The sequence below is a fragment of the Canis lupus genome, chromosome 2 (assembly GCF_048164855.1).
Source record: "Canis lupus baileyi chromosome 2, mCanLup2.hap1, whole genome shotgun sequence".
NCBI classification, from domain to species: Eukaryota; Metazoa; Chordata; class Mammalia; order Carnivora; family Canidae; genus Canis; species Canis lupus.
In genome coordinates, this window is record NC_132839.1 from 19,464,404 (window position 1) to 19,491,136 (window position 26,733).

A 26,733-nucleotide genomic window follows, 5' to 3' on the forward strand; every position below is an offset into this window, starting at 1 on the left:
TATGCATATATTAAGCTGTATGTCTATAGGAGAAAATTCTTGTGACAGATTTTGTTTTCTTCTGCATACAGACTACAGGAATCAGCACATTTTCTCAAGATGGTGGTTGATAGAGAAATAGATATGACAGTTTGATGTTGACATTCATGATAGAAACACATATAATTGTCTAACTACACTCCATCACCATTGTAGATCTCATTAATTAAATGACTGTATCCACTGACTTTTACTATACCCATCAAATCACCTTCTAGGGAAAAAGACACAAGTCTGACAACCTGCACTTTTCCTAGACCATACATTGTCAAGCCTACATTCATCAGGACTTCTTGACCTCTACACGTGGAACATAAGAATCATCCTGGGATTCCCTTTGATTCTTTCCCTTTGATCTGTTTGCTTATTCCATGTTTCCTTCTTTCTTGATTTACTTGGCTTATTCCTTTGTTTTGATGGAGAATATTCTCCAGAAACTTCCTAAGAATGGGTGTGTAGAAACAACATTTTTATATCTTGTATGTTAGAAATTATTGTATTTTAATCTTCCATTTAACACTTTCATTGGGTATAGAATCCAAAATAATTTTGATTATAAAATATTGTATGTGTTTGTTTTGTCCTCCCTCTGGAAGGTTCTTCTCTTTGTCCACAGTGTTATAAAATTTCACAGGATTGTTCTTGAAATAGATTTATTTTTGCCCATTTGTCTGAGCACTCAGTCGGCCCCCTTCAGTCTGACATTCAACTTTCACAAATGGAAAATTTCCTTATTCTTCAATGAATCCTCCCCCTTCCATTTTCACTGCTCTTTCATCCTAAAATCCCTAAAACGCTTGCTATTTGATCTTAGTATCTTGGGACTGGCCCTCTCATTTTTTAAACCTTTATGCTAATTTCCAAATCTTTCATTTTTGCCCTGAGAATTTAATTCATCATTAAATTTCCTCTACCAATTTTATTTATGCTATTGTTTTCAATTTACAAGAATTTAATGGTATCCTATTCTTTTTCCATTCAACAAATACCTTCTTTTGTCTCTCAGAAAGTACTAATTTTTTTTTCAGTTTTCTTTTCTTTTTATAGTTCCTGTTACCTCTAAGCTGCTTTGTTTTTTTTTTTTGTTTTGTTTTTGTTTTTTTTCTGCTTTGTTATTTAATCTGGAATGGATCTTCTATATAATATTTCTACAAACATCTGGTAATTTTTTTTTAAATTTTTTATTTATTTATGATAGTCACAGAGAGAGAGAGAGAGAGACAGAGACACAGGCAGAGGGAGAAGCAGGCTCCATGCACCGGGAGCCTGACGTGGGACTCGATCCCGGGTCTCCAGGATCGCGCCCTGGGCCAAAGGCAGGCGCCAAACTGCTGCGCCACCCAGGGATCCCTGGCAATTCTTGATTATCTGCATATGCTTAAAAGTAAGAGACTGAAAGGATGATTGGATGTGCTGAATACATCGATCTGTTTATCTGAATATGGTTAAGAATAAAAGACCAAAATGAAAATTTGAAGTTTTAAACATATGTGGGAAAGGGCACAGAACAAATCACCTTGGCACCTGCATAGGATGCTGGTTCCACAAAACCATTTGAGTAAACAATTGTACAGCTTGAACCAAAACTTCCAAGAAAAGTAACATGTTACTAAACACATACCAGGTAAGCAAATGCTTGAGACGTAAAATCTTTTAAATAATGTATGTTGTTCACTCCTGATTTCTCTATTTCCAAAATATTTAAGCTTGACATTTTCCATGAGACCATACAGTCCCATTTGCTTGAGTCATCAACTAGATCACAAAAGCCATTCAAGCTGCTCATATTTGAATTACAAACGCTCACCAAGAAAACAGGAAGAACAATGTGCAGAAGCTTCAACTTTAGAGCATGTGGGGCTCCAGAAGATTATGGATTTCAATTGTGCTCTCTGTATCCCACTTTGGCAAAGCACCAAATGAAAGATTCACTACTCTAAATCTTAGGAGGCAAATTCAGAAGCAATAAAATCAGTGAAGATGTGTGCACACAGATTCCAACGACGAGTGTTAAAGTTATCTCTGTCAAGGAAAACTAAGACACTATTGCCTTTTTGTTCCTTGGAAATATAAGGATCATGTGTCTAAACAAAGATTTCTTGAACCACCATTAGATGGCACCCCTCTATCTTCAAAAACATTTTCTTGAATCATGAAAAAAGGTCATAAGAATTTAAAGATAGATTTTTGCCATCTCATTCTTTGTAAAAATATAATTTGCAATTCCTCATAAAATTCAAAGGCAAAAATCACAAAGGCAATTTTATTGAAATTAAAAGATCTAATTGAAAACTGCTGTAATTAGTTCGTCTTTCATTTCTCTGAGATTTGGTATTACCTTAAAAAAATTCTCAGCCATTTTTTGTGTTTCTTTCTATTTGGTACCTATTTATTGAATATCATTTGTTTCCAATGAAGAATCTAAGCACTGTCATTTCTAAAGAAATTATATGTGCTCATGGCAGGTAGGGGAAAGAACAAAGTAGATAGTTTCATGTTTCATGTTGAAACCCAGAGGTTTCACCCAGAGAGGTCTAGAGACATGTTTTTTAGGTCAAATTGTGTCCACAAAATATTAATAAAAGAATTTTTCCAAGATTTAATATTTGAGGATGTCACATTTTAAAAATGGATTTCTAGATTATTTTGAAAATACTGAGTCCACATTTCTACATGTATCAGTCAGCCCCAGCTGAACAGCAACTGTTAAGTATAAAGAGAACCACACCAATGTCTCCTCTAACTGGGATCAAAGAGGAGAGTAAAATATTTCTTATATTCATGCCATTCAAAGGTAGGACAAATGTGTGTCCACACACATACACGCACACACTTACAGGCTGCCCCCTTGTACGATCCCAGGAATTTGATTTTTCAGGACAAAGGGAGAGCATTCCTAACAGTACCTAGTTGGGGATCCTGCAATAGGAGCTATGAAGTCTCTAGCTGGACACTGCCAGTGCCCCTTGTGGAGGCTGAGTCCCCAATCACCTCTAGTCTTTGCCATCTTCCCATCTTTACCATCAATAGACAAGTTAATCCACTTCTCTGGGCCCCAAGTTCCCTCAACTGTTAAAGGAAAATAGAAAAGCTACAGCACTAGGGTATTTGGAAATGCATTCCAGTACACCATGAAGTACCAGCTTCCTTCAATGTCCAATGGCCAAGAGACAAAGAAAGTAAGCTGGGCATCCTAGGCTGTCCTATGTGAGGCTCTCCTCCCACCCATCCCCCATCACCATAGCAACATTAGAATGAAAGGAGGATGTGTGAGGTAAGATGGAAACATCCAGAACCTAGGGACATTTGCAAAGTATAATGAAAAGCCACCTTGGCACTGCAAGGTCTGAGAGGAGTGAGTTGCAACACTGTATTTGAAGAACAAAACAGTGGGGCTCCTGATGTTCTGGAATGTCTGCAAAACTCAAACCAGAGAATCAGCTACCTCTACATACTGTAACTGGCATGGAAAGTACAAGTAGAAGAGAGACCTAGGAACTTTACCTGGTCACATCTATCACCCCAGAGAGGGAGAACAGTACTTTTCAAGAGTTAGAAAAATAAGTTTGTATTCTATCTATAATAACTTGAGGTTCCTCTTGAGAAACAAAAGTGTACAAAAAACAAAAAAGACAGACCAAGAGGGCCTGAAGGTGTTTTGAGGTCAAAACTACTGTCACAACTATGCTGTAGCCCAGAATCATCTTCAGCCTTTAATACCACAATCAATCTTTTACTCATTTTTTTCAATTGAATTATACTTGGCATATTAGCTTCAGACATACAACACAGTGACTCAACAATTGCATACATTATGAAATGCTGATCACATCCTTCTCCCCTCTGACAACCACGTTTGTTCCCTATATTTACAAGTCTATTTCTTTTTGTTGTCTGTTCATTTGCTTTGTTCAAGCTAAGTAAAATCATATGGTATTTATCTTTCTCTAACTTATCTAACTTAGCATCTAGGTCAATCCATGTTGTTGTGAACAGCAAACCTTCATTCTTTTACACAGCTAAGTAATATTCTGTGATATATATATATACGGCACGTCTTCACCATCCATTCATCTGATGGATTCCTAGGTTTCTTCCATACTTCGGCTATTGTAAATAATGTTGCGATAAACATAAATGTGTATATATCTTTTCAAGTGTTTTTATTTTCCTTGGATAAATACCCATTAGTTGAATTGCTGGATCATACAATACTTCTATTTTTTTTTAGTTTTTTAAAGAACCTCCATACTGTTTCCCATAATGGCTATACCTCCATTATGAGAATGAGCATTTCCTTTCCTCCACATTGTCACCAATACTCAATACTTTCTGTCTTTTTTATATTAGCCATTCTGACTGCCATAATGTAATACCTCATGGAGGTTTTGACTTGCATTTCCCTGATGATCAGTGATGTTGAGCACCTTTTCATATATCTTTTGGCCATCTATGTGTCCTCCTTGGAAAAATGTCTATTCATTTTCTAAATGGATAATTTGGGATTTTAAAATTTTCTTTAAAAGATTTTATTTATTTGGGTACCTGGGTGACTCAGTCAGTTAAGCATCTGCCTTTTAGCTCAGGTCGTGTTTTTAGGGTGCTGGGATTGAGCCCTGCATCAGGCTCCTTGCTTTAAAAAAAAATTTATCTGAGAGAGAGAGAGCATGGGCAGTGTGGAGGGGCAAAAGAAGCACACTCCCCACTGAGCAGTGAGCCTGACTGAGCCACCCCAAATTTGTTAAAGTCTTAAACTGTATGAGCTCTTTATATATTTTGGATATTAAGCCCTTATCAGATATATCATTTCCAAATATCTTCTCATTCAGTACATCACCTTTTTGTTCTGTCGATGGTTTCCTTCACCATGCTGTGCAAAAGCTTTTCAGCCTGACATAGTCCCTTTTTTATTTTTGCTTTTGTTGCCCTTGCCTGGAGAGACAAATCCAGAAATACATTGCTAAGGCTGATGTCCAAGAGATTACTACCTATATTTCCCACTGAGAGTTTTATGGTTCCAGGTCTTAACATTTAGGTTTTTAGTCTATTTTGAATTTATTTTTGTGTATGGTATAAGCAAGTGGTCTATTTTCATTCTTTTTTTTTAAACTTTATTTGTTTATTCATGAGAGGGAGAGAGAGACAGACAGACAGAAGGCAGAGGGAGAAGCAGGCTCCATGCAGGGAGGCCGATGTGGGACTTGATCCCCAGTCTCCAGGATCAGGCCCTGGGCTGAAGGCGGCGCTAAACCGCTGAGCCACCGGGGCTGCCCCATTCTTTTTTTTTTTTTAATATTTTATTTATTCATTCAGGAGAGACACACACACACAGAGAGAGTGAGAGAGAGAGAGAGGGAGAGAGAGAGAGAAGCAGAGACACAGGCAGAGGGAGAAGTAGGCTCCATGTAGGGAGCCCAATGTGGGACTCGATCCCAGGACTCTGGAATCACACCCTGAGCCAAAGGTTGTATACTCAACCCCTGAGCCACCCAGGCATCCCTATTTTCATTCTTTTGCATGTAGCTATCCAATTTCCCCAACAAGATTTATTGAATATACTGTCTTTTCCCACTCTATAGTCTTGCCTTTTTTGTCACAGATTAATTGACCATATAAGTGTGGGTTTACTTCTGGGGTCTATATTCCATTCTATCGATCCATGTGTCTATTTCTGTGCCAGTATGATACTGTTTTGATTACTAAAGCCTACAGTATATCTTGAAATCTGGGATTTTAAGCTTTGTTTCTCCAGCTTTGTTCTTTCTCAAGATTGCTTTGGCTATTCAGGGTATTTTGTGGTTCAATACAGATTTCAGGATTTTTTGTTCTAGTTCTGTGAAAAGTACTATGGTATTTTGATAGAAATTACACCAAATATGTAGATTGCTTTGGGTAGTTTGAACAGTATTTATTCTTCTAATCCATGAGCTTGGTATAACTTTCCACTTATTTGTGCCATCTTTGATTTGTTTCACCTATGTCTTTATAGTTTTTGGAGTTTAGATCATTCACATCTCTTTGGTTAAATTTATTCCTAGGTATTTTATTCTTTTAATGCAACTGTAAATGAGATTTTTAAAAATTTCTCTCTGGTATTTCATTAGCAACATTTATACAGAAACACAGCATTTCTGTATATTGATTTTGTGTCCTTAAGTATTACTGAATTCACTTATTCTAATAGTTTTTTTGGTGGAGTCTTTAGGATTTTCTATATATTATGTCAACAGCAAATAGTGAATTTTACTTCTTCCTTACCAGTTTGGAGGACTTTTACATCTTTGTCTTCTCTGATGCCTATAACTAGAATTTCTAGTACTATGTTGAATAAAAGTGGTGAGAGTGGGCATGCTTGTCCTGTTTTTTTTTTTTTCTTTTTCTTTTTCTTTTTTTCTTTTTTTTCTTTTTTTTTTTTGCTTGTCCTGTTTCTGATCTTAGCAGAAAAGTTTTCAGCTTTCCACCATTGAATACAACATTATCTGTGGGTTTATCATATACAACCTTTAGTATGTTGAGGTATGTTCTCTCTATACCCACTTTGTTGAGAGTTTTTAATCATGAATAGATGTTGAATTTCATCAAGTGCTTTTTCTACATCTATTGAGATGATCATATGATTTTTATCTTTTATTTTGTTAATCACCCTGGTGTATCCCATTAACTAACTTGTGGCTATTGAACCATCCTTGCAACCCTAAAATAAATCTCAGTTGATTTTAGCAAATGATCCTCTCAATGTATTGTTGAATTCAGTTTGCTAATACCCAGTTGAGGACTTCTACATCTATATTCATCCAGAATACTGGTCTGTAATGTTCTTTTTTTGTAATGACTTTGTCAGGCTTCAGTATCATGGTAATGCTAGTCTCACAGAATGAATTTTTTTGGAATTGTTTGAAAAGGAAAGGTATTAACTGTTCTTTATGTTTGGCAGAATTCACCTGTGAAGCCATCTGGTCCTGGAAGGATTTTTGATTACCAATTCAATTTTGTTACTAGTTATTAGTCTGTTCATATTTTCTATTTCTTCCTATTCAATCTGGGAAGTTCATATGTTGCTTAAAAAAAAATTCTTTATTTTAGAGACAGAGAGAGAGTGTGCATGAGTGGGAGGGGTAGAGAGAGAGGGAGAGAGAACCTCAAGCAGACTCTGTGCCAAGCACAGAGCCCAATGCCACCCGGGTGCCCTTGGGGAAAATCATGTTTATTCATTTCTTCTAGGCTATCCAATCTGTTGGCATGTAATTTTATTGTAGTAATCTTGTAATTTTTTTGTATTCTGTAGTTGTATATTCTCCTCCTTCATTTCTGATTTTATTTGAGTCCTCTCTCTCATATACTTGATTAGTCTGGCTAAAGGTTTATCAGTTTTGTTTATCTTTTCAAAGAAGCAGCTTTTAGTCTCATTGTTCTTTATTGTTTTTTAGTCTCTATTTTGTTTCCATTCTGATCTTTATCATTCCCTTCTTTGTACTAACTTTGGGCATTGTTCTTTTTCTATACCTTTTAGGTATACACAAACCTTTTAACGACCCAGCTTTTACTAAGCCACAACTATAACTTTATATCATGATTTTTAAAGTGTTTATTATCTTCACAATGAAATGAGAAAACCACATAATACACTTTGATTAATTAAAGTCAATACTTTATTCAGATTTTCTTACTTTTTACCTAATGTCCTTTTTTCTGTTCCAGGATACCACATTCCATTTAGTTATGTTTTCTTAGGCTCCTCTAGGCTGTGACAGTTTCTCAGATTTCTCTTATTCTTAATATCCTTATCAGTTTTGAAGAGTACTAGTCAGGTATTTTGCAGAATGCTCTTCAACTGAGATTGGTCTGATGATTTGCTTCATAATTAGACTGAGGTTATGGGTTTTGCAGGGAGACAATGAGGCAGAGTAACATTCTCGTTATATCACATAAAGGTACATACTATCAATATGATTTAGTACTTCTATCTAAGATAGTATTTGTCAGGATTCTCCCCTGCAAAGTTACTTTCCTCTCTCCACTCTACAATGCCTGGTAAGATTACAAAAGTATCTCTACCAAACAGGTCAAAATTTCCAAACATGAATAAAACACTCTTCATTGAATCCATTCAAAACTGTTAAGTGCCCCCCTGAAAGTGCCACTAACTTCAGAGTAGATTCATTTCAGTCTGTTTTTTTTTTACTAATAAAAATGTTCAAAATTTTTATCAGAACATTCAAAAATTCTATGTCAAAGTTTGAAATTTTTGAGTTCAGGGAGAACCTAGGAGTTTGTCAGTTAACAGATCATTGGAATGGGTCTGAGCTGTATAAAAGATTTTACAAGATCTTCTGATTTTTCATTTTATTTTTTTCTTGTGATCTTTCATTATAAGTAAGGTATCTGTTAGGTTTGATTTAAATTTATCTTTACAGAGAAGCAAATACCTATTAATATATTAACTATACTATTTCTCACTTTCTTGAACATGTTTTATAGCTGTATCTGCTCTTTTCTCAAAACATTCACTCTTGGGGTGCCTGGGTGGTTCAGTCTAGTGTCTGATTCTTGGTTTTGGCTCAGGTCATGATCTCAGGGTTCTGAGGTCAAGCCCTGGGCTCCGTGCCCAGCACCAAGTCTGCTTGAATTCTTTCCCTCTCCCTCCCCCTTAATCTCTCCCTCTGCTATCACACTCTTTCTCTCTCTCTAAAATAAATAAAATCTTTGAAAATTTTTCACTCTAAATCATCTCAGTTTTTTTTTAATGTCTTACCTTAAATTTCCATTCTTTTAGGTGCTTATTTCTGTTGTTTCAAATGTAGCCCAAACTCTGTTTCACTACTATGCTGGGGAATGACAGGGTTAAATTTGATTTAAATTTTCTTATGGCTGTGATGTAATGAAAAATATTAAATCCTTGGAATCACCAATATGTAACAAGTATGAACTAGCCCTGGGCTAGTGACAAATATGTCACCATGACATTATTTCTCCAAATTAAATTATATCCTACTCCAAACACCATGAGTTATGCTGCAAGGAAATCCAGCTTTACCTCTTGGAGGCCCCCTATTTGCAGGCTCCAAGAATTCCAGTGGCATATGCATTCCTAAAGGATGTATGGAGTCTCCCAGTCTACAGTGATCCAGCTGCCACTGCACCTCAGAACCCACTGCCCTGTCTGAACCTGGTCCTCCTCCATCTGCCTAGGCTTGCTGTTTCAGTCTGTGTCCCTCATGCCACATTGGCCCAGCTCCTGGCATAGGTCAGCACTATCTTTCAGAGAATGACCACACAACTGCCTCTACGACTTCTTTAGTGCTATCTTCAGTCCACAATGTTCCTCACAAGTTCGCTTTAACTATAGTTTAGTGCCAAGTCCTTCAAGAGCTTAGTCTTTCTGTTCATGGACACAACTTTTAAAGAGCTTAAAGGAATGTGGACCCTAGTGATGGTCTTAGCTGTGGCTGTATCTAACATTCATTCATTTGGCAACATCCGAAGAATAGCCAGCCTCTACAATACGCCAGGTATTGTCTAAGACCTAGACATGCAGCAGCAAATATGAGCAAAATCAAGATATTAAATTAGAATTTGTCTTGAATAAGGCTTTTCCTAGGTAAAGAAAAGGCAAATTTCTAGATCAGTTTTTACCTCCCAATTGTACCCGCCACAGTGATATGTGAACAGTTATGGAAAATGAATTCTACATCTTTATACATTAGAAATTAATGTTTATTCTTCTTTGCTTTCACTGATATATCAGAGTTCCCATCAATATTAACTGCCTATCTGAATGTTTATTTTTCACAATCTCCCTTCCCTCAGAATTCTTTATTCCTCCACCTCCAGTATCTCCAAAAATGCAACACCCATACTCCTCTAAGAATAATGCACCATCCATGCTTCTGACTCCATTCTTTCATGTTTAAGACGTTACTCCTATTAGTCTCTTTCTCTTCTCTTCTCTCCCCCTCCCTCTCTCCAATCCTCCCTGTCTCCCAAATACAGTCCTCTTACTTACAAACAATCCCCCATCCTCAGCCTTGCTTTCATCTCAACTCTATCCATCCCTTCAATATCAAATTTAAAGTTTTCCTCTGAGACATCTCAGCTTTTCCTATAAAAGACTTTAAATTCCAACTTTTAAACTTTCACAGTTCTTAGAAGTGTGTTCCCCAAAGCATGTTCTATGGATGCTAGGCCCAAATTTTGGCCAAACTAAAGAATTCTGTTGTGAACTATCTTTAGGAAATAAATTTGTATGGATACTATACACAGTATAGTTTATTAAACATTTATTAAATGTTCAAATTACTTAATGTATTAAACTAACACCAAGAAGGCCTAAATATAGATTTGACTTTATTTAATCCATCATTTTTCAAATCTATAATAACGACAGAACAATTTTCCCCTCAATACCTATTTACATCCTACAGAACTAGACTCATATTGTCAACTACCTAGATACTCCCAGGTAGCTACCCCCACAATATCTAGCAAACTATTTTGACTATAGTAGGCAATAATCTTCATTAAATAAAACCCCAATCCTACATGTTGACCTCAAGACACTTTCAACTAACTGCTAGGTATGTCCATACAGATGTCCTACCAGTCCCTCAAACATGTCTCAAACCAAAACAAAATGCTACACCTCCCAACCCACCCTCTTCCTCTATTCTCTAACTCTGCATCCCTGTAGTTCAGTTCTTTTATAAATGGCTTATAATATTATATTTTGGCTTACAGCTGCATCCATCATCCAGTACACTTTGGCCTACTTAAGAAGGAATGTTATACTTTGTCTATCTTTGCATCCTCCTCTGCACCAAGCCTAGTTTTATTCCAAATCATTAAGACTTAAAAAAAAAAAAAAAAAAAAAGAATATGTATTATAGAAAATTATAAACACTGCCTGTGCTTACCCCAAAAGAAGCCAACCACAATGTAGGACATTTGACTACTTTGAGACCACCATGTTTTATGGAATTCCAAGCTAGCTACATGGAGAACCTGCATGGAAAGAGGGACAACTGAAAGTTGTCCAGACATGACATCACAACCTAGACATGGAAGTGACTAAGTGTTAGATGATTTCATCCTCAGTGACTCTCTGGCCACAGTTTTATGGTGGACCCCAAGCAAGAAGAGTCCAGGGAAGCCCTTTAAACCCCAGAGCTATGAGAGATCGTCACAAATTAATTTCAGCCATTAAATGTTGAAGTGGCTTATTGATGCAGCAAATAAATAACTTGAACATTTCTGTTCTTGATCCTGCCATTTTAATATATACTATTTTCCCAAGTCAAATGTCACTTTAATTTTTATTTAATTATTTAAACTAATGAAGAATACGTGAATTATGGATATAAACTCCTGGAGCTCAATTAAAACCTAACAATTACACTCTTAGAGTTACATGAATATATTTTCAATCCATTATCAAAACAGATGTGTTTATTACCCAATTGTTTTTACAAAATGAAAAAGGCAGAAATATTAATCAAGAATATAGACAAATCTCTCATCATCTTTTACTTTTCCTAAGATGTTTTCCTCCTTATCTTCCATTCCTCAATTTCTTCCTTCAGCTGCAATGCATTCCTTGAAGAGAGAACCGTCCTCCCTCCCACACACACGTTTTTCACATTCTTCTAAGAAATTCTCTATACCTAAAACTTACCTTTGAAGAAAATTCACAAGTGAAAAGGAACCCTTTAATAGAATTCATTGTGCATCACTACGGTATCTTTCATCTCCTGAGTTTTTGCCTTAGGAGCTCTGCTGTCATAAATTGAAATAAGGAAGTCTTTTTCTAATAATGCAATGACTCCCCCAGACTTGCTTCTTTCATTATTTTGCCTTTGATGAATGTGTCCAGGACACAAAATACTTTGAAGTTATACCACCCACTGTGTCCTCACTTTTATCACAGTAACTGTCCCTTCCTTCAATCATAAAATTTAGGCTAATCAACTGGCTTTAAAAAAAAGGATATCTATATATGAAACAAGATATATTTAGAGAATTCTCACTTCCATCCACCTCTTCTTTTCCTCTCCCTATAGATAACCACTTTTACTAGCCCTTGATTTATGTTGCCAATGTTTCTTTGCAAAAATAACTGCATATAGACAAACTGAAATAAAGCAACTGTATATCAAGTGATGATATAATCACACAGACAAAATAATTACTTCCAGTGACTTCAGAACATAGTATTTTGACTGACCATAGAATAAATTCTAATGACAAACATAGCTGCAAAGATCAGTATTCTTTTTATCAGTGGCAATATCAGTATTACTGTGTTTATATTTTTATATTGTAGAATATACATTTTGGAACCACATTTTATATGCTGTAGAATATATATTTTTAAAACTATATATGTTTATACGATAGGGCAAATAAGAAGTAATTACATATGACAAAAGAGAAATGACAATAAAACCAAAGAAATTATGTAAAGTACATGGAAGGTTAAACTTAAACTGGAAACACCAGTACCATCTTATGACTTTTTTTCTTTGTAAAATACTTATTTCTGACTTTATCTTTTAAAAAAGGCTTAGAAGTAATGACAACTCAGTAACAATAAGCATCACTAGTGCTCAGATTTTTGTCTCTAAATACCACTTGCCAGAAAAACCAGTTTCTTATAGGATTAACTGGTATCTGGGGAGGAAAATATGCAAAATGAACCTGTCATCTTATACCACCAAAGAAGTTATTAAAGATTAATGAGGTTACATCAATGGGACAAAGGAACATGAAAGGGCTCCTATTAGCCAAAGATTAAAATTTCTGTGCATCTAAAAGGTAATGATTGCAATTCTTTGAAACACGTTGAATATATAAATCCCTATGTTTATAAGGATACTAAAATAAACACAAAAATAAATTTCACTGGTCACCACTAAAAGTAACTGGAGCATCAATGGCTTACTCTGAAATTAACATTTAAAAGGTAAGAATTAAATATTTATCTTATCTATCCTGGGTAAACTCCCTTTCAGAATAACCAAATAGCCTAGCCACTAAGGAAAAGTTCTTCCTTAAATAATTCCAGCTAATGTGGAAAGAATGACAGAGTTAACAAAGCACATGTTTGTGACTTCTAGTAAAATAATTTTAAAGTCATCATTTAGTGGATGGAACAATCAGATTTAAAAAATCAATTCAAATTGAATTAAGGATTTGAATATAAGACCTAAACCATAAAACTCCTAGAAGAAATTATAGAGGGGGTAGGATTGTTGACATCAGTCTTGGCAATTATTTTTTGAATTTAACACCAAACGCAAAAGCAACAGAAGCAAAAACAAGCAAGTAAAACTATATCAAACTAAAAAAGTTTTGTAACATGAAGGAAACTGCCAACAAAATGAAAAGGTAGGCAGCAGAATAAAACCATTTGCAAATACTATACTGATAAGGAGTTAAAATCCAAAATATATAAAGAACTGAGGCACTCAAAACCAAAAAACAATCTGACTTAAAAATTGGCAGAGGAAATGAATAGACATTTCTAGAAGAAGGCATACAAATGGCTAACAGGTACATAAAAAAGTGCTCAACATGATTAATCAGTCATTAGAAAAATGCAAATCAAAACCACAATCAAATATCACTTTATTCCTATTGGAAGGGCTGTAATCAAAAAGACAAAGGATACCTGTGCTCACAAAACCCTCACAAGTTGTAGATTTATGAGCAAAGTAATTATTTTAGATTTTAAGTTTTAGGGTGGTTAGCTATGACTGAAGCATATACAATTTGGGGCTACTCTTCAAGTAAGAGTGTACAAAATTAAACACAAAAATTGTTAGAGCCTGTTATGTCTCTTTGCAGCCTCTTGCTTTCATTCTTTCTGTATCCTTTTGTCTAACATGTGTCCCTTATAAACATGTAATTGATTTCTATTATTTTTGGCCCTCTCTGATAGTCTCTGTGCTCTTACTGAGTTTAATTTATAGTCACGTATTATAATTAGTCTTCCATTTAGATCCTTCTCTGCCATTCTATTTGTGCTTTTTGCCCTGCTCTTATGCAGTTTTTTCTGCTCTTGCTTCCCTTCACTGTGCTTGGGACTGATGTGCTTGTTCTCTGAGAGATTTCATTTTTGCCTTATACACCTTTAAACGTTTAGAGTTAAATATCTTCACTTTACTACTGAACAATAAAAGGATAAATATCTTCACCTTACTACTAAACAATAAAAGGATCTTACAATATTCAAAACTGATCATCTGTCACACAAACCCCACTAACATGCTAATTTTACAATATAAGCTCTATCTTATTTTACTTAACTCTCAACATGTAACATTAGAATTATAAAATTTAATCATGAGTATTCTTTGTTTATCCAAATGTTCATTCTCGACTTCAGTCAACATTCCTTGTATCTTACACCTTCCTGGGATCATTTCCTTCTTCCTGAAGTTCATGAGATAACATGCAAATGTCACTGAAATGCTATTGACGTCTGTTACAGACAAAATAGACTCAAGGCAAAAAGCATACAAAGACAGTATACAATAAAAAAAATGTCAACTTAGGAGACAAGCTAAAACAGAGCTTCAAAATATATTTTTAAAAAACTGCTAGAACACCAAAGAGAAGTGAGGGACTTTAGTATTCTCTCTCCCTTTTTTCTGTACTTAATATGTCAAGTACATAAAAATTAGGAAGAATATGGAGGGCATGAACCCCACAGTTATATTAAACTTCATCTGATGGGCATACAGAATATACCCCAATAACCAAAGAATACAATGCTATTTTGAGCACAGAGGAAAGGTTAATAAAAATTGACAACAAATTCCAAAAACTGGATAGCATCTAGTGCTTGCGTTCTGAATACAATAAAATTCATTTATAAATTAACAATATCAAAAGACAAAAATAGGGCAGCCCTGGTGGCACAGCGGTTTATAGCGCCGCCTGCAGCCCAGGGCGTGATCCTGGAGACCCGGGATCGGGTCCCATGTCGGGCTCCCTGCATGGAGCCTGCTTCTCCCTCTGCCTGTATCTCTGCCTCTCTCTCTCTGTGTCTCTATGAATAAGTAAATAAAATCTTAAAAAAATAACAATATTTTAAAAAAAGATAAAAATAAAGCAGCATCATTTGGAAACTTTTTAAAAGGCCTTAGAAAGAGGGGCTCTGGGTGGCTCAGTCAGTTAAGTACCCAACTCTTGGCTTCAGCTCAGGTCATGATTTCAGGATCCTGAAACCAAGCTGCCTGTCGCCCCGCCCTCGGCAGGGAGTCTGCTTGCCTCTCTCCCTTACCCCCTACTCCCTCTCTCCCTGTTTCTCTAATAAATAAATAAAATCTTTTTTAAAAAAATAAAAGGCTTTAGAAAGGATCATGAGTTAAAGCAACAATAATAATTATTATTATTATCATCATCATTATCATCAAAGCAGCAATTATTCAGCATCAAAAACTGAAGATGTAAAACCTGATCAAAGAGTTTAGGGAGATTTCTCTAAGGAAGTACCTATATTAGAAAATAAAAAGACGGGGATCCCTGGGTGGCTCAGCGGTTTAGCACCTGCCTTCAGCCCAGGGCGTGATCCTGGAGACCCGGGATCAAGTCCTGCGTCAGGCTCCAAGCATGGAGCCTGCTTCTCCCTTTGCCTGTGTCTCTGCCTCTCTCTCTCTCTCATGAACAAATAAATAAATCTTTAAAAAATAAAAAGACTACGAGATTAATGTGCTAAGGATCCAAAAGAATTTATATCATAAAATTAGCATGTTAGTGGGGTTTGTGTGACAGATGATCAGTTTTTATTTTATCCAAAATAAAAGTAAGAAAAGAAATGTTAGGAGCTGACGCTTGAGCTCTAGTAGCTTCAAGGTAAATTTAAATCCTCTTCAGGAATCTAGAGGAGGCAAAAGGAGCAAAGGAAGAGGTTAGGTTATCCTTCATATACTCTAATCATCAAAAATTTGGGTTTCACGTGTGACAATATTAGCTAATAGCTAAAAGCTAGGCTATTCTAATTCCTCTACATGTGTTAACTTCTTTGATCCTCTGTGGAGACAGGGGAACCCTCTTGCACTGTTGGTGGGAATGTGAACTGGTGCAGCCACTCTGGAAAACTGTGTGGAAGTTCCTCAAAGAATTAAAAATAGAGCTACCCTACCATCCAGCAATTGCACTGCTGGAGATTTACCCCAAAGATACAGATGCAGTGACACAGCAGGACACCTGCACCCCAAAGTTCATAGCAGCAATGTCCACAATAGCCAAACTGTGGAAGGAGCCTCAGTGTCCATCGACAGATGAATGGATAAAGAAGATGTGGTCTATGTATACAATGGAATATTACTCAGCCACTAGAAACGACAAATACCCACCATTTGCTTCAATGTGGATGGAACTGGAGGGTATTACGCTGAGTAAAGTAAGCCGATCAGAGAAGGACATTCTATGGTTTCACTCATTCAAGGAATATAAAAAATAGTGAAAGGGATTAAAGGGGAAAGGAGAGAAAATGAGTGGGAAATATCAGAGAGGGTGATGGAACATGAGAGACACCTAACTCTGGGAAACGAACAAGGGGTAGTGGAAGGGGAGGCGGGCAGGGGGGATGAGGTGAATGGGTGACGGGCCTTGAGGGGCGCACTGGAGGGGATGAGCACTGGGTGTTATGCTATATGTTGACAAATCAAACTCCAATAAAAAAAAAACTTCTTTGATCCTCATAGCAACCATTTAAAATATAAGATAGGTACTATTAATATGCTCATTTTCTGATGAGGAGCCTGACATACAGATTAAACATATTTGTTAAGGGACACCTAGGTGGCTCAGTGTCTGCCTTTGGCTCATGGAATCCAGGATCCAGTCCCACATCGGGTTCCCTGCATTCCTGCTTCTCCCTCTGCCTCTGTCTCTGCCTCTCTCTGTGTCTCTCATGAATAAATAAATAAATCTCAAATAAATAAATACATACATACATACATTTGTTAAGATTAGACCTCAAAAATCCAAAGCCAGGATACAAATCTAAGCACTCAAGGTCCAGATCCCATGCTCTTAACTAAATACTAGATTAATATTCTCTATTAACAAAGGAATCTTGCTAGGAAAGATCTTGTAGGAAAGACAATTTTAAAAGTCACTATATCTAAACATCCTATCATATAAAAAGTCATTAAGTGAAAAATGCACATCTTATTTTCTTCTATAATCAAACCCAGCCTCTTATTGGCAGCCTACTCACTACATGGTGTACTAAAGACATCAGCCCTATACTCAATGCTTAATGATGTAATAAGAATGGTCATATTATGTAGAATTTCACACTCACAGTGATTTTCCATTTTGCAAAGTAATTAGTTCTCAGCATAGATTTTATTTGTGGCTGACATGATACTTTAATAAGAGTAGAAGCAATGAAAAAAGGCAAATATGCAGCCCTAACTCTCTCCATGCTTAAATTCATCTCCTGTGTCGAAATGAGCTGGGGAGGGAGGGAAAAGGTGTTAGCTGCCTAGAAGAGTAGGGTTAAGAAGATTTATAAGATTTAGAAACATGGTGCCAATGAAATGGTTGGGATTTTAAAATGTTAAAAATCACTATAAAATCTGAATTTTGAGGTCAGTAGCTACGATAAAATGTAAAAGTAGAAATCATCAACTAAGCGTGGTTTAGAGTGCTTCAGTAAACACTGAATGAATGAATGAATGAATGGCCAACCCCCAATATCACAGCACTCATGAATATTAGTGAGAAGTTAAAGAAGATGAAATAAAATCCTCTAAGCTAAAACAGCTTCTGGAAATTCTTTAATTATATTATTTCGAGGTCTCAAGTAGTACATATAGTACTGACTTACAAAAGTTAGGGCATTCTAATCACCTAAAAACAAGAACAATTTCCTGAGTTTGCTGACTTTCTCCAAGAAAGGTACTTAAATTATTATGTAAAACTGCCACTCAGGATCAAATTGGTTGTAATGATATTCTAAGATTATCTCTAATTATTTATAATTTTGGTAACAAATGTTCAAAAGAAGTGAAGTCCTGATTGAAGTTTGGAAATATTTTTATTATAGTGAGTTTTCCAATGTAATGCTAATTGATGAAACAGATCTATTTATATCAGGAAATTTAAGATAAGTCAATTCATTTTAAAATTAACAATTAATATTTTTGTGAGCCATCAAAAAATAATAGATTATGATATTACTATGATTATTAATGAGTGGACAACTTTTGGTCATCAAATCGAAGACCTGAGCTTGTTCCTGTTTTTAATAAATTTTGTTGACTTCTATAATTTGTTTTAAGATTTTACTTATTTATTCATGAGAGACAGATTGTAAGAGAGAGAGAGAGAGAGAGAGAGAGAGGCAGAGACACAGGCAGAGGGAGAAGCAGGCTCCATGCAGGAAGCCCAACATGGGACTAGATCCCGGGCCTCCAGGATCATGTCCTGGGCTGAAGGCGGCGTAAACCACTGAGCCACCTGGGTTGTCCATAATTCTTCTTTTTATCTATAAAGTAAAAGTTAATAACTTACAAGCATGTGGTTAAGATTACATGAATTAATTCATATGGATCTATGTTGCAAATCACAAGATACTAACCAAATATATTTTTTAGGTTTTTTTCAAAAAACCTTAAAATATTTTGCCTCCACCAAAATTAAACAAATTTGTTGAAATTTGTTTGTTCATATTTGTTTACTTTATAAAATATACCAGACTCTTTCAGGAAATTAGTTAAGGTTTCAGATAAACAAAGGCATAAATGCACACACACACACACACACACAAACCAGAATTACCGAGATCTAATACACTATACATAAGTGAACTGGACTTGTCTTTTACTTAAAGCCCAATTCTCAATCAACTGATTTATTGAATTGCCCTCATTAACAAAACAACATTTTAAACCTTCTGTAATCTGACTTAGAAGCAAAAATAATTTTTTTCTCATTTTGGTAGTTCAACCAGTATCCTTTAGATGAATCCCTAAAGAAAACACAGAAGTCATCAGAGAATTGAGTTCAGTGTGCATCAGATAACATCCAATCATATTTCTGACATTAGCATATCCAACATAGATCAATTACTATGTCAGCCTGGAGCATAATTCCTTCTTAGGACAACCTATAGCCAGTGGTGAGGGAAAAGTCATTGGCCTAAATAAATAAATAAATAAGGAAAAAAAAAATAAAAATCATTGGCTGCAAACTCTTGTTTTCTCACAATCTAATCTTGTCTTAAATGTCTTAGTTAATTGACAGAGGTCTATGCAACGTAAGTTCCAAGTGATGAACCTTCAAGCCATACCTGATTCATCTGCCCCATAATGTAACCATGAGCTTAAAAGAAGGTATAAAAGAAAAGGAAGAAGTTTCTCCTGATTGCATCCTGGCTATTGTATCCACCTTCCCAAGTGACCCAGCAATTCCACTCATAGATATATAACCAACGGAACTGAAAACACATGTTCACACAAAAACTTATATATCAGTGTCCATAATATAATAGTCAAAAATTAGAAACAACCCAAATGTCTATCAATTGATGAATGGATAAAGGCAGTATAGTCATATATTCATAGAAAGAAATATTGTTCAGCCACAAAAACAGAATGAAGTAGTGATATATGCTACAGAATGATAACTCTGTAAACACCATGGTGAGTAAAAGGCGGCAGACACAAAAGGCCACAGACTGTATGATTCCAGTCACATGAAATGTCCAGAACATGCACATCTGCAGACACACAGATTGGTTGCCAGGGACTTGGGGGTGGGAGATGATGGGGAGGGAAAGCTAAGGAGTACCTAATTTCATTTTGAGGTAATAAAAATGTTCTGCAATAGACGGTGATAACAGTTGTCCAACTCTGTAAATATATCAAATACAACCGAATTACACACTTTTAAAGTGGGGGCAACTCCTGGGTGGCTCAGCTGTTGAGCATCTGCCTCTGCTTCAGGGCCTGATCCCAGGATCCAGGATTGAGTCCCACATCTGGCTCCCTGCATGGAGCCTGCTTCTCCCTCTGCCTGTATCTCTGCCTCTCTCTCTCTCGCTCTCTCTCATGAATGAATGAATGAATGAATGAATGAATAAATAAATAAATAAATAAATCCAACTGATGCTGCACTTCTAGCCATCTCTTTCTCTTCTTTCAACAGCTGCAGTCAAGTTGATCTAATGTGTATCTGGGACAAGATACCTGGATCACTCCTCCCTCTGCACTCTGATCCAAGCTACTCCTTGGGCTCTTCTCTCTACCTCTCTCCACTCCCTCTTCTCCACCATTCTTCAAAGTCCAGATCAATTCCCACTTTTTCCATAACACTTTCCATCTCTAGCTGACTAGTCTGCCAGAGGACAGGTAAGCCTTCTTTATTTCATTCCTGTTCATCAACACTACTGAATTTAGTTGCATAATATACTGACTCTAATTATAGCTGCAGATATGGCTTTGTCTTTATATCAGAGGCTGGAAATAGAAAAGTCATGCAATTTTTTTCATATACGTTCTTAAATTATATTGATCACTTGCCAGGCTTATATCTAAAACATTTCTCGTGATCATGCCTTCTTTCAGTGAAACATTCTTTGAAAAATAAGAAATAATTTTATTTCCAAATAATTACATAGGAACAACTTTGCAAAAACAGTGTTGCATAAAAAAGATGAGCTAAATTGAATTACTGCCCCATGGTGGATTAAAGGATAATATCATTTCAATTATCCTAACAAAAGGATTATCAAAACATAGAGTGGTTCCTTAAGAAGAATATGGTATGTGCAAGAAGTATATTAATATTACCTAGTTATCAGAATTCATAACTAAAGAAGCTAACAAAATCTTATCTTTGATTAGCACAAATACAAACCCTTGAATAATTTCCAGTGTGCTTCAGAGCACTTGCCCACCTGTTATAACACTTAAAATTTTTTTCTCTCTTTTACACAAATTCCCCACAGAATTCTTTCTTGTAGAAAGAGTGCAAAGTCAATATAAATAATTAAGAACTGCTTCTTCTCTGTTAATTTTGAGTCATCTCACTTAATTCCCTGTAGAACATATATACCCTCTGTTCACTTTGCCTACTACACGCAGAAATAAACTATTAAGAACGCCACACAATGCCTTTTTTGAAGTTGTATTTTGAAGCCATTCTATTTGAAGCTATTCTGCATCTTTCAACCTGTGCCACATTTCAATAATGACTATTTAATAATTACAATCATCCCCTTATTAGCTTGGCATTTCATTTTCCTTGCCTTATGGCACCCCACAGTCGAAGGCAAGGAAAACTCTCTGTTGATTAGTTATTTAAGACCAGCAACAATAACTATGCTGGAGAGAAGGCTACTTGGAGAGGATTACATAAGAGCTGGAGCTCAACTGCCTCAGACAGAGAGCAGCAAATTATAAACCCAAGTACTTCATTGCATGTAACCAAATTGGCTAGTTGAAATGCTAATTGCCTTTCAGCAAAACTAAAGACAGACAGGGGACCCTGTGCTTCAGAGAATGAAATGCATTTTTACTCCACTTCTGCACTATTGTCTTGCTGAGAATCATTTGAAATCTATTCATAAAGGTAGCTCTTTCCCTAACCTTTAAAATGTGGGAAATTTATTTAGCCCCTACCAGCACCTCCAATGCGCTGAAGTGCCAAGATGCGAACAGATGGTTGGATTTAAGCCATGTTAAGCCCCTAATAAAGTAAGGCATGAAAGAATTCTATGTTCAAATATATAGCACAAATCAAGAAAACGTACCTAGGAAAAGGGCAAGAGTAAGAAATAAGTTTCTGAATTAAAGTAATCAAATAATACGATCTTTAAAATGTTAATATTTTCAATGTAATTATATTCAAATGCACACGGAAAGAGTTATCATTGCCCATCTCAAAGAGACCCCAGCCTCCCTTTATACCTAATAATTTTTGTATTAGTTCAAAACTCATCTATGGAGAATTATTCCAACAGCCAATTTCCCCCCTTTATATGAAAAAGAGTCCATTTGAGGTTTCAGAATCCTGAATAAATGAATGAGAAATGCCCTATCAGCATCCTGCCCTCATTCTGAGGTATAGCCAGCCTTACGCCTCACTGCACCAGAAAGGGCCCCATGACCACCTGCCCAGCAGCTGGGGGAGGGACTTGGTCTGGTACATTTGAAAGTGTATAGTGTGTCACAGTGGAATCCGAAAACACAGCCTTTGTATTACCACAGCCTCCTGTGTCCCAGCTCCACCCTTCTCCTCCTCTACCACACCTCCTTCAGGGCAACAGAGCTCGGGTGCTGCGGCCTCTTGTGTGGCCTGACATCCTGACACATTGGGGAACTCTCCATACATGCAAAGATGCCTCCTGTCCCCTGACTCCTGCCTTGTGAAGGGAGAAAAACGGGCATGCATGCATAGGGAAATCAACTTTTTGTACTATATCATGCTGTAGGAGATAGAGTCTTATTATCTTCCCTTTGCAACAAGGATCATCATTTGTATAACGTTTGAGCTGCCTGGGAGTCAAAGAATACCAAGTAGAACTTTAAATCAGAAACAGTTCCAATAAATAATTCAGCTCTTACCCTGATTCAGCAAGAGTTATGGGGGGGAAAAAAGACATCTTTCTGGCTGGATGGTCATCAAAATCTTTGGATAGTGGACTCCTGGGGGGGGGGTCTTTCCCCTGTACTGTTTGAATTTCCTACATGATTTTATATTATCTTTACAATCAGAAAAAAAAGTTATTTCCAGGTCAGAGAGAGAGAGAGAAAAATATATATTCAACTGCATGCAATGCTAAGCTGTTGGACTTTTCCCACAAAATCAGGGGAATGCCCAGCCAGATCTCTCTCACCATGGTCACACTACATTTTATAATCAAATTAAGCAATCATGATCTAAGGACCTCAATTGGGATCCCTGGGTGGTGCAGTGGTTTAGCGCCTGCCTTTGGCCCAGGGCGCGATCCTGGAGACCTGGGATCGAATCCCACGTTGGGCTCCCGGGGCATGGAGCCTGCTTCTCCCTCTGCCTATGTCTCTGCCTCTCTTTCTCTCTCTGTGACTATCATAAATAAATAAAAATTAAAAAAAAAATCTAAGGACCTCAATATGCTTTAAAAGCATCTGTAAATTATTTACATGAAAGAAAGTAATGACTGCACCAGTGCCTGCTTTGTGCAGATTTTTGGACCTAGGGCATAAAATAATGACTTACCAAACATAAATAGGTAACAAAGCCTGTAACAAATTCAATATATTAGCCACTTTGCTAAACTCTGGAGATACTAGATAAATATATAATATAGTCACTGGCCTCAAAGATTTAGTATCCTAACTGGGAGACCTTGAGATTTCCAGTAACAGCAGGAGAAATATTAAGAGCATGAGGCAGTGTTTGGTTGAGTGTCAATATCAAGCATGTAATAACCAAGTTAATCAGTCATCATGCTTCTCACTTATTAGTTTATGGGAATATCCAGGTGACTCAAGTCATAAATGCAAAAAGAGAATGTATGACTTTAAGTCTCTCAACTCCTCTATGTTTCAGTTTCCCCAAATATGAAATAAAGGGGTTGTCTAGTTTAACTCCAAATTTCCTCCCAGTGCTTAAGGAGTGCAACAGTGTATTCACAGCCTATGACTTTCTGAACATTAAAGGATCATATACGTAACCTAAGGCAAAATGTATTTTCCTTGTCCATCCTCCCTGGTCATAGATCTTTCTGCCTCAGTTTTTTCATCTGCAAATCAGGATAATAGTATTTGATGATTAAATACAGTTACTCTTTTTAAAGAGCCTAGAATTCTAATATACAGTGAGCATTCAATAAATGTAGTACACTATTATCATTCATCGTGGGAACATGAACAAAAGGGTCTAGTCACAGCTAATTCTGTTGTGAACACTCTTTTTCTTTGGGTAGAGCATGGGCAAGGACACCAGCAGTAGAAAGATATGTGAAGTACTGTGCTTAACACTAGCCTCTGCCTTACCATATTATATCTAACCATTACTTTTATTACCATAAAAGTATTTATAGTCCAAACATTTCTCACATTATCATTTTCTGACAATGAATACAACTGGCATTCAATATTTGACATGTACACAGCATAGAACTGCTGTTATTAAAATATAATCAACGTTGACTGATACACCATTTCTATTTCCGATATCAAGATTCAATGTTGTTCCCTAATTAATTTGCAACTCATTATGGATTTACATTTTAGTCTAAGATGAGTTCTTAGTTGATGTTTATGGGTGATTTCAGCTTTTAATCATCACATTCAGTATACTGTAGATGCTTGGAGCCCTCAGGAAAGATCCTTGATCAGCTCTTAATAACTAGGGAACTTTTGCAAGGAGCTTAAACTTTCCATGCCTCAGTATCATTATCTGTAAATTGGGATAATACTAATCTATGTCTCGTGGTAAGTGTTAAATAACCTATATAGAGGTCTTCTCGGAATTCATTAAATAACAGGCATTCAGTATGGGGTGGCTGCTACCGTCACTTAGTATGGAAATAACTTTGAGATAAGAATTTAGACATACTTATTTTTAGTGTATACATGTTGGCTACTTCCTTTAAAAAGTTATAATCTTGAAACTTACTATTTCTACCTGAAATAAGTCTTTTCGGTCACTTGGTCCAATCCCTTTATTTTGTAAATTAGGAAAAGTCAGGCATAGAAGAATGGAGGAATGTCCAAAGTCACTGTAAGTTAATTGCAAGCCAGGACTTGTATCTAATTGCATATATTTAAAAGATTTTATTATGTCACAGTTCAGGGAGTATTTGGTACTCCCTGTAGCAAATCACCCAAAAATAAATTGTTGGTGTTCACCTGTATCTCAACTAGAACATCTTGTTTTTAATTACTTGTTTTTGTTCCACCTTAAGTGTTTTGATAAACGATACACAGGAGAAAAAGCACTTTAGTAGCTTAAAGTAATAACTTCAGAAAGAATTTTTAAATAATGCCATATTACCTACGGTATATTTTTTTAGCTTTATCCTAATGGCTACTTTGCACTCTCAAGAGTCGGTATGAGTACTTTCTAAGAGTCCACAGCTTACATATAAACACATTGCACACATTTTTAAAGGTTGTGGATTTTGTGAAATGTTAAAAGTCAGTCTAAAATAAAAGTTATAACGAGTACGTTAATACTGCACCTTAAGAGGAGTCCTAGCATAGTTTCTTGGTTTTTATTCTAATAAAAAAAAAATTCAGATTCTTGAAGACGTTAAAGAATGTCTAAGCTCTTTTAAAAAGTATGTTATTCTTCAGCTCCAGACCAATTCCAAACTCCCTGAAACCAACATTTTACTGAAAATTCTTCTACACGGTGGTTACTTTTGAACCCAAGCCTCCCTAAGTCCATTTCAACGTTCCCATTATTAGTTATCACCTATGGGGCGCTGTTCTTGGTCGGTTATTTTCCAAGCACACTTTTTAAAATTAAAGCTCGGGCTGGGGTTTCAAACGAGCCGAGAAGAGAAGAAAGGCCAGTTTCGCCTCCGCTCACTCCCGTGTTGCCTTCCTGGAGCGGAGGCTGCTTCGGAAGGGGCGGCGGGCAGGACCCGGGGAGGACGCGGGGAGGATGTGGAGGACGTGGGCAGGGCGCGGGGAGGACGCGGAGAGGACGCCCGCAGGACTGGGGAGGACGCGGAGAGGATGCAGGGAGGACGTGGAGAGGACACCGGCAGGGTGCGGGGAGGGCGCGCGCAGGGCGCAGAGAGGACGCGTGCAGGGCGCGGGGAGGGCGCGGAGAGGACGCGGGAGGGCGCGGGGAGGGCGCGGGGAGGGCGCGGGGAGGGCGCGGGGAGGGCGCGACGAGGACGCGGAGAGGACGAGGGAGGACGCAGCAGGGCGCGGGGAGGACGCGGGGAGAATGAGGCAGGGCGCGGGCAGGGCGCGGGGAGGACGAGGCAGGACGCGGGCAGGGCGCGGGGAGGACGCGGGGAGGGTGCGGAGAATATGCGGGCAGGACGCGGGGAGGGCGCGGGGAGGGCGCGGGCAGGGCGCAGAGAATATGCGGGCAGGACGCGGGCAGGGCGCGGGGAGGGCGCGGAGAAAGTGTGGGCAGGACGCGGAGAGGGCGCGGGGAGGGCGCAGAGAATATGCGGGCAGGACGCGGGCGCCTCCGCACGCCCCCCCCCGCCCCGCACGGCCTCAGCCCGCGGCGCGCCTCCGCCTCCGCCTCCGCCTCCGCCCGCAGCAACAGGTGCGCGAGCGGCGCGCCACCCTCCCCGGAGCCCGGGATGCTCGCAGCAGCACCCGCGGCCACGGCCTACCTAGCCCTGGGGACACCGACATCCGCGCGCGCCGCGGTCCCCGCCGGTCCCCTCGCACGCCGCCGTTCTGCCTCTCGCCCGCGTCCCCAGGGTTCGCCGGGGCTGCTGGCTCTGCCTCCCGCGGTCGGGTCAGGACGCTGGCTCCATTCTCCCCCCCGCCCCCCTGCATCCTCCGTCTGCTCCAATAGGACTCGCGGCTCCCCGGGCTGCGCTCACCTGACCAGCGGAGCGGGGGTGGCCGCCCAAGGCAGCGCGCCCCCGTCTGCGCAGCGGGCAGCCAGGTCTGCGCTCCGGCGTCGGGAACACCCTGCAAAGGCCACCGCTAATGGACTGTTCCGGCAGCGAGGCGCCAGGCCGACCTGCCTGCGCGCGGGACCCGGAGCCTGGGC

General features: G+C 38.0%; 1 protein-coding gene across 1 annotated transcript in view; it reads right to left on the reverse strand.

The window, feature by feature from the left end:
- ADGRV1 (adhesion G protein-coupled receptor V1) overlaps positions 1-26,501 on the reverse strand; it is a 520,471-nt gene extending 493,970 nt beyond the window's left edge. Inside the window, exon 1 of the mRNA XM_072791879.1 lies at positions 26,345-26,501. Within this exon, the coding sequence (XP_072647980.1) occupies positions 26,345-26,366 (22 nt within the window). The 5' untranslated portion in view covers positions 26,367-26,501. The remainder of the gene's footprint in view (positions 1-26,344) is intronic.
- Positions 26,502-26,733: the final 232 nt, after the last annotated feature.